General features: G+C 35.4%; 1 protein-coding gene across 1 annotated transcript; it reads right to left on the reverse strand.

Moving 5' to 3' along the window:
* Positions 1-2,260: 2,260 nt before the first annotated feature.
* LOC145600145 (chalcone synthase-like) lies at positions 2,261-4,742 on the reverse strand. The gene is made up of 2 exons (XM_081656043.1): positions 4,313-4,742; positions 2,261-3,544 (listed from the first exon to the last, which is right to left on the reverse strand). The coding sequence occupies exons 1-2, from the start codon at positions 4,488-4,490 to the stop codon at positions 2,547-2,549; spliced, it is 1,176 nt and encodes a 391-aa protein (XP_081512169.1). The 5' UTR covers positions 4,491-4,742; the 3' UTR covers positions 2,261-2,546.
* Positions 4,743-9,622: the final 4,880 nt, after the last annotated feature.

Below are 9,622 nucleotides of genomic sequence, written 5' to 3' on the forward strand. Positions count from 1 at the left end.
TAAATAATATTTTAAAAATAATTTAAATTGTTATCTAACACCACGAGGTTGTTCGTTAGCAAAGTCCTAATCATTAAAATTCGTAATTAGTACTGCCCTAGTACTGCAGTAGAGTAGATAAGTGAACCCCATTGTCATAAGGACTCTTAAAACACTACTTTTGCGAGGAATTTTAAAGGGAGGAATGTTAGACATTTGTAAATGCATAACATTGATTAAAATATTTTTAAAACACATGATAGAGAAAGAAAAGAGGAGAGAGATAGGAAGAGAGAGGTGTGTAGGTGGATCCCACCTATTTTTTGGTCGGATTGTATCACGTGATGGGGGACCACATGTTATTCCATTGAAAGTTTATATGATACCATTGAATCCTCAGTGGTACTATTTATGCATAAATTTTTTACAACTGAATGCATATATAATACCATTATGTGCATATATAGTATCATTGTGTATTCAGTGGTACCATTTGATCATCCAATGATACTAAAATACGCATTCGTTTGTACATATGTATAATTACATGAATACCCCTTGTTATGCATTTGTAAATTCCTAACTTTCCTCCATTTCTAGTTCCTCCTACTTTTGCCACTTGCCAATTGCCAATTGCCATTGTCTTGCAGCTAGTTCACGCCTAGTGTCACAATCCATCTATGAAAGTCTTTCCTCTTTTATCATTGATATACTCTTGTATTTTTTATTTACTACCTCCGTTACATATTATTTGCAACGATTTGACATAAAGTAGAGAGAAAAAATGTTTAATCATTGCAAATAATATGTAACGGAGGTAGTATTTATTTATTTTTTTAATTTATTTATTATTTTTTTTCCTGTAACATCTGTCTGTTAGTAAGACTCCCTCCGTTTTATTTTTTTGTGTTGCACTTTGATCAAAATATACACGTGAAGATACAAATTTGTTCATTTATATCTGTAAATCTGTAATTGTATACTTTGTATATGTTATTAAAAATTAATATTATAAAAGTATACAATTTGAAGAATGGAACAACATATTTAATATTTCTACAATAACATTTGAATGTTACAAGTATATATCACTAAAAGAGTCAAGCTAAAACCATTACTTACATGAATTGAGAAAAAAAAAAAAATCAAATTATAACACCTAAAAATTCTAGAGAGTAACAACTTGGAGCTGAACTCGCTAATTCGAGCTGGATGTTACAAGTGTATATCACTAAAAGAGTCAAGCCAAAACCATTACTTACTTGAATTGAGAATAAAATCAAAGTATAACATCTAAAAAATCTAGGGAGTAACAACTTGGAGCTGAACTCGCTAATTCGAGCTGGATGGCACATGTGAGATTTCGATCCAATAAAATATCCTCTTTAATAATTTTTTTTTTTTTTTCTTTCTCATAGGGATTAAGATTATGAACTACTATTGTATGGTAGTAGGTCTAAATTAACGATCTTGCCTTAGCAGTTGGAATTTATGGTGAATTTCAACTATATAGTGTTGTGAGTAGTTATCCCTTTTAAACATATCTCTGCACTCTCTGTCAATGGATATGTTTCCAAAACATTTAAACACTCTTTTACTTTATTACGAGTATATTTTGGCAAACCATTATCATTTTTATAACCTTGGAAAGCTTACCATGCATGTCCTCCACAAACATTTTTCCTACTTAATTCTTGTTATCGCAGCACTCTCTCTTCAATTGCATTAATTTGTATACCAACCTCAAAACATTCAAATACAGGGGTAGTGTTATACTTCGTATGTATTTTGAAACGTGACACATTACTTTTTTTTTTTTTTTCATTTGTAGATAGCATTATACAAATTTAATATTCTCTGCTTTCCTGGTAAAAATAAAAAACCTCTGCTTTATTCCTTCAAAAATATGTCGGTTGATGTAATTTATTTTCCTTTTACCAACTTTTTTCTATATTTATTGCGCCAAACTACAAGAAATAGATACTACTCCCTCCGTCTCCGAAAGAATAACCCTTTTGGGTTGATTTCGCAGGTTTTAAGAAAGTTAAATAAAAAGAAGTAAAAGTATATTGGAAAGATAAATTTACAAGGGGTTTGTAAAAAAGTAAAGAGACAAAGTAATAAAAATACATGAAAAAACAAATTTTAGATGGGGAAGCTCTGTTTGACCAAATATTATTGTAAATTTGTGGGTATTTTTAATGCAAATGAGACGATCATTTTGGAACAAAAATTAGGCTAAAATGGTCGAACTTTTTGGAATAGAGGGAGTATCAAAATAACATCGGACGTCGGTCTTTCTGAAAGTCACAATAGTAATAGTATATCTAAGGAGTCACAGTATTGTGTTCCATTTCCGTACATAAAAATAACCATAACAAACTCACGTAAATATTAATTAAGAATACTATAAATAAATTACATTGCAATGGACCACTGGAAGATAATAATAATTACTAGTACTATAAATGAATTACGTTGCAAAAGTAGTAGAATCATATATAGCAGATATTGTGGCAAATTTAACTGCCACTCATGTTTTATGTGGTAGACAACCAAAAACAACTTCAATAGGTCAAAGGAACACTGTGAAGGACAACAGTTTCGACGGTGAGGCCGGGACCAAACCCGAACAAAACACCCCAGTCTAGCCCATCACCAGTAGTCGATTTCCCTTCCTTAGACGACTTCTTCCTCATCTCGTCTAGGATGAATAGAACACAAGCACTCGACATATTACCAAAGTCACGTAACACGTTACGTGTGGCAGTAAGTTTTTCTTCGTCGAGGCCTAGTTTGGCCTCGACTTGATCTAGAATAGCGGGACCACCAGGATGAGCGATCCAAAAGAGAGAGTTCCAATCACTAATTCCAAGGGGACTAAAGGCGTCCTCAAGGGCCTTGTTAATATTCTTAGAAATTAGTCCAGGAACATCTTTCAGTAGATGAAAAGTGAGGCCCACTTCACGCAAGTGTCCATCAATTGCTCCCTCAGAGTCCGGAAGTAAAGTTTGGGCAGCCCACACCATCTTAAATAAAGGCCGCTCAATGGACTCTACTGGATCAGCACCGACAATCAACGCTCCAGCCCCATCACCAAAAAGGGCCTGGCCCACCATTGAGTCCAAATGGGTCTCAGTTGGCCCACGGAAACAAATAGCCGTGATCTCAGAACAAACAACAAGGACTCTAGCCCCGCGGTTGTTCTCCGCGAGGTCCTTGGCGAGACGGAGGACCGTCCCGCCAGCAAAGCAACCTTGTTGGTAGAGCATGAAGCGGCGAACAGAAGGGCGTAGGCCAAGGAGCTTAGTGAGCTGGTAGTCCGCCCCTGGCATGTCAACGCCGGAGGTGGTGCACATGATGACATGGGTGATCTTGGACTTAGGCTGCCCCCATTCCTTAATAGCCTTGACCGCGGCTTCTTTGCCGAGCCTAGGGACTTCGGCAACCACCATGTCTTGTCTAGTGTCTAGTGATGAGCCCATGTACTCGCACATGTTTGGTTTCTCCTTGAGTATGTCTTCAGTCAAGTACATGTAACGTTTCTTGATCATAGATTTGTCACCTATAAAATTTAATTACCGTAAAATTTATAAGATTAGTACAAGTTTAGGCGCATCCTCTCATTTAATCTAGGAGACAGGCATAATAATTATAAGAAAATGTCACATTTGTACCTTTTTATTTCCTCAGTTTTATTTTACTAGTCTTACAGAAATTTTGTACGTTTTTAAAATAAATGGGACAAGTACTCTGTGTCCAAAAACCGAAAAAAAAAAAAATAAATGGGACAAGTAAATTGAATTGGAGGAAGTATATACTAGCGAGATTCCATATATAGGGAATTTAAAGTGCGCTTTTACGATATAGATTAAGCTCATTAGTCATTTTTCTGCTTAATTAAAATAATTACTTTAGCACACTCTTTGCATGCAACTATGCAAGTTCCATAGGAAACTCAGTCAAATTTGTCTCTCCTCAAATTTGACATGAATCTTTTCCAAATAAAATCCTTCTATGCTTAATATTTACACACTATACATTTTATCTATCCACAAGCTCATTAGAATGAATTTTGCTGAATCTATCCACAATCTTTAATTTCATTGATAAATTCTTGAAATGTAATTGTCTAATCACAATATAATTCAGGCTTGTGGATCGATTAGTGTATTAATATTAATATGAGGAAATTGCATGTGAAAACAAATTAAATCAGTGCATCACTTCATTTTCATTTTCCACACAAGATAATATAATATATAAATTAATAAGAAGATCAACAAAATTAATAAATGTAATGAGATAAAATAAGTATAAAAAAAAGACTTACACATGCGCCTAAATTTCTCCTTTAAATCAGTCATATGCTCGCTCTTAGTAACACGGAAGTAATAATCCGGATAATCAGCTTGATAAACACAATTGGGCGGAGTAGCGGTACCAATAGCCAAGATCGCGGCCGGTCCATCGGCACGCTGAGCTTGGCGGATTTCATCAAGGGAAGCCATTTAAGCTATTTACCTAGCACAACAACGTTCCCTAGCAAAACTATAAAGTAAAGAGAATATATACTAGATAAGACTTAGCTTAATCAAAGTATTAAGCCTAATAGCCTATATATATAATAGTATAATGTAACACTTTGTGAGTATATTTATATAATATAATTGGAGTTTAAGAAGAAGGTTAGTTGGAGAAAGTTAAGTAAGAATGATAGAGAAAGAAGAGCACGTAGAAAAAGTTCCAATAGTTTTGTAAGAGAAAGGAGAACAACTCGTGAGATATATAAGTGTAGGTGGTAGGTTGGATGGACGGACAGATTTAGGAACACGTGGGTTTGGGAGTTAGGCATGGTTAAGTGATGGTAGATATTGCATTACTCATGTCGATATGAAACACAGTGTGACTTTTGGTGTTTTATTCGCCCAAGTAATTGGTATCATAGCCCCATGTATCAAAGAAGGAAAATAAATATCATCATCTAAGCATTATTTTCAAGGACTACAACAAATTCAAAAGTGAGGGTATAAAAGCAATTGATGGCTACCCTTACTTCACTTGATTTTGTGTTTTGTCGTTATTTTTTAAGGTGTTGCCTTTTTTTTTTTTTTTTTTTTTTTTTTTTTTTTTTTAAAGTGTTAAGTTGGGTGTTCGCGTCTGATTATGTTGTGACTAAGGGGCTCAATTGATGTTGGTTAATTAGTTAATTAGTTATGGACGGTCGGTCATATGTGATTGGGTGTTTGGGTCTGATTATGTTTTGACTGAGGGACTCAATTGATGTTGGTTAATTAGTTGATTAGTTATAGACAGTCGGTCATATGTGATTGAACTAAATAACCTGCATATTATATATTGAGTTAATTTTTGAGTGCTCTTGTGTTAGTTATTTGTTACCTATAAAGTTTGAGATCATGTGAGAACTAGGGATGTCCCCCAAGTAGAATGGGGATAGGTCTTGGTTTGCGGGTGGTGGGGTGGGGAGGGGGATAAAAATCATACCCGCCATGGGTGATGGGGCGGGTGGATTTTACATTGTACTCGCCCCATCCCCAACCCGCCCCAATTCACCCCCACCTCACACCCACATCTATATATATATTTAAAAACAAAATTTTCACTTTTATACTATTTTATAAAATTAAAAAATCATGTAAAATAAATAGTAGATATAATAATTCACTACTAGAAAACAGGCTAATACCGACGGAAAATTTCCGTCAGAAACACCCTAAATTCCGTCGCAAATCGCGTTTCCGACGGAATTCCGTCGGAAATTGTTGTCGGAATATGGCTCGTCGGAAAAACGACTTTTTTCGACGAAAATTCCGCGGAAACACTATTCCGACGGACTTTTCTGTCGAAACATATTTTTAGGCTCCACAATAATCCGTCGGAAAATTCCGACGAATTCAAATCTGTCGGAATTTTCCGACGACAATTCCGTCGGAATTTTCCGACGACAATTCCGTCGGAAACTGGGTACATGAAATTAAAAAAAAAACGCCGCGCCACCACCGGCACGGCGTATCACCACCTCAAACCACCAAAATATCCCCTAACTAAACCCCCACCAGCCCCTAACTAAACCCCCACCACCAGAACCACACACCACCAGCCCCACACCAGCCTACCTAACCCGTACCACCACCCACACCACCCAATTACCGAAACCTCCACCAGATCTACAACCCTTACAAACACCACCACCATACTCACACTCACCTTCAAACACCACCACCACCACAATCACACCAGCCCCTTCCCACCTTCAAACACCACCACCGACACCAATAAATCCCCCCAAAACAGAAAACTTAGTAAAAAAAAACGAAAATTAACCCCAAAAATCGAAAATTAACACAAAATACGAAAATTAAGAAAATAAAATTGAAAAAAACCACTAGATCTACATATTTTACAAGAATTTCACATCAAAAATTAAACGAATTATATAATTACACAATTATCTAATAAAATTTACAAAATAAAACAATTGCATAAACAATTAACTAGATCTACAATCTAACCTAAATTTAAACTAGATCTACAATTGATGGTTGTGGGCGTTGCCGGTGTTGTTGTGGTCGTCGTTGTTGTTGCATGGTGTAACACCCTAGAAATTCCTTTCCAACAAAATACGTTTTTCCCCTCTTAAAAAATACTATTTAGGAATATCTAAGACATTACCGCCACCGTAAAAACGGCTAAGGCAATTATCAAAGACACACAGCGGAAGTTTTGAAAGTCAAACTAAGAAATAACGCAAAATCTTAAAAACCGAACCAAACAAAAGTAAAGTTGGAAATCAACAAAACCAAGTTAAAAATTAACTACTACAACTTGGAACCTTCATGGCCCTTATTCAAAACCGTCAAAACCAAGATGATGTTAGTCCAACAAATAACAAGCATAATATTCAAAACTTAAGTATATCACATCCTAATGAAAACTAGCATAATTCTCTCTTCACTCATGCCCCATCATGAACATGCTTCAATACTTGAAAAGAGAATCTCTACTTGCCCCCACTACTCTCCATTAAAATGGATCATCGTAGGGCCAAGATAAAGACATGCCAGACACAACAAAACACACAATCAGCAAAGCTGAGTACATAAGCGTTGTAAACACACTATCATGCAACTCCCAGCATTACACACACACTAACCTCAAAGCACCTGTTTTCAAGCATGCACAACAAACTGCAAGACTCTTAAGTTGACCACTACATAATTTATTAAGCGTTGATTACGCATCGAACGGGTTTCCAACTTAACTAAACCTTCCTCAATGAAATGAGGACCACTGACACGGGAGCTAACCGTGCCAGCATCACCTGTGCCACATCCTTGGGTGGCGGAATTCCAGCGCATATCAATAATAATAAAAATAAAAGGAATGTACAGCGTCCTGTACTCCATTAGAAGTTATGATCAAATATAAAGTCACATAACTCCCCCCATATGTTCATACTCAAGGTATATACGTTCCAAGAGTTTTGGTGCGCAATCTCTTTCACTTTACGTTATTTACACATTATTAGACTTGGTGATGACTCACAAAGCATAACAATTCAATCATCAATAATAATTCAACCATTCAAACATACCAATTTAATTCTTGAATATTTAGTGACCACATAATATTTAATGTTGAACCCTTTTTATTACTACCTCAGTGTCTTAGACACTGTAAACGCATAAAGCGCCAACAATCCTATCCTTTGGTGTTTAAAGCACCCTAAGTGCCCAAAAGCACCAACATACAATTTATTTCTTGTGTACATAGACACTTATTTAGCTCCTTCTTCATGCTTAAAGCATCAATAAAAATTATATGAACCATAATAAAATTCCTTTTTAATAATCCAAATATAATTAAGCAATTAGTTTGATTAAACATGCTCTCTATCATGCCATAAGTAAATATGTAGTCCATATAATCATGCCAAAAATATCACTTTCCAATCCATAGATCATCTCAAATAATTCATGCTTCACAATTTAATCACCAAAACCAATAATTCACAAATCGATACATGAACCTTAGCATGATGCTACTCATAATTGATTGAATTTAAGCCTAGCATGATTCTACATCATCAAAATATGCTAAGTACGCGAACGTACCTTGAATATGATCTTAAATTCGCCACGACTAGTAAAAATCGCTTACTTCAAAGTCTCCTACACATTAAAATTATGATAGTGTATCAAAGTCCACTCTAAACAAATTTCCAGCAATATATACTATTTTAAAACCCTTCATAAATTAATTAGAATAGGCTGAAATTATATTTAGAACACCCTAATTAAGTCCCCTTTAATGGGTAATTTAAATTCCCTTTAAAAACATAAAAATTAGGTTTCTACATAAAATTCCTGCACTATATTTATAATTAAAACTTGCTGAAAATCAATCTTAAAGTACATAAATTAAAGGTCTAAACATAATTACATCATATACTTTCATAATTTCATGAATCAAGAACCTAGGGTTTCAAAAATTGGGGCTTTTTAATTAAAATCAAATCTGAAAATTAATTAACATAATTACAATATTCAAACATCAAATTTTAATCCCAAACTCAAAGTTTATAATTAAAACTAAGTATAGAATAAATAGGAATAAAAAAAATAAGTTTTTTTTTTCGAGAGGCTACCACGGCAGCAGCAGCCACCGCGGCAAGGCTGGGCTGCTGCCGCCTGCCGCTGCAGCTGCTGGCCGTGCGCCAGCGCTGTGGTGGTGCGCGGTGGTGGTCCGGCCACGCGTGTGGTGGTGTGTGTGGTGGCCGGCCGTGAGAAAGGGGAAGGGAAGAGGAAGAAAAAAAAAGAAAGAAAAGAAAGGGAGAAAAGGGGAGAAACTTACCTTGGGTTTTCTCCACTCTGGGCAAAGTTGATTTGCCTCATAAGTGGGATATTATACCCCCTTTTACCCTAAACTTTCCTCTTTTAATTCTCCTAATCCCTTTCCAATTAAAACTTGTTAAAAATAAACTTTCTTAAATTAAAACCCCATCTTTTAAAAATAAAGATAATTAAATAAACTTTCCTATTATAAAAATATGTTAATAAAATGCTTTAATTAAAATTATTATATCTACTTAAATACTTCATTAAATACATACTTTAAATAAAAATACGTATAAAGTACGGGGTATTACAGTCTACGCCCCTTAAAAAAAAGTTTCGTCCCGAAACTTGGGGAACGAAATTGGACCTTTTTCTCAATTATGTATAGTATTGCTGTACTTTTTGTTACTCTTTTACTGCTTTATGTCTCTTGAGGGTATAAATACTAGAAATACTTGTTGAAATTTGTGCCAAGAGCACCAAAAATGACTGAATTTTGGGTAAAAAGCGCGAAATTTACCGCATTCTACCCCCCTTAAAGAAAACGAGTTACGCCCCCGTAACTCTACATACCTGAAACAACTCTGGGTATTTCTTTTTCATTTCATCCTCGGCTTCCCAAGTGGCTTCCTCATATTCTTGGTTAGACCACAGAACTTTTACGATCTTAACATTCTTATTGCGTGTACTACGCACCTTGCTGTCAAGAATCTTAACAGGTCTCTCTTCATAGGTTAAACTTTGATCTATTTCAATGGTTTCTGGTTGAAGCACATGGGACTTGT

This window comes from Chenopodium album, chromosome 21 (genome assembly GCF_948465745.1).
Source record: "Chenopodium album chromosome 21, dcCheAlbu1.1, whole genome shotgun sequence".
NCBI lineage: Eukaryota > Viridiplantae > Streptophyta > Magnoliopsida > Caryophyllales > Amaranthaceae > Chenopodium > Chenopodium album.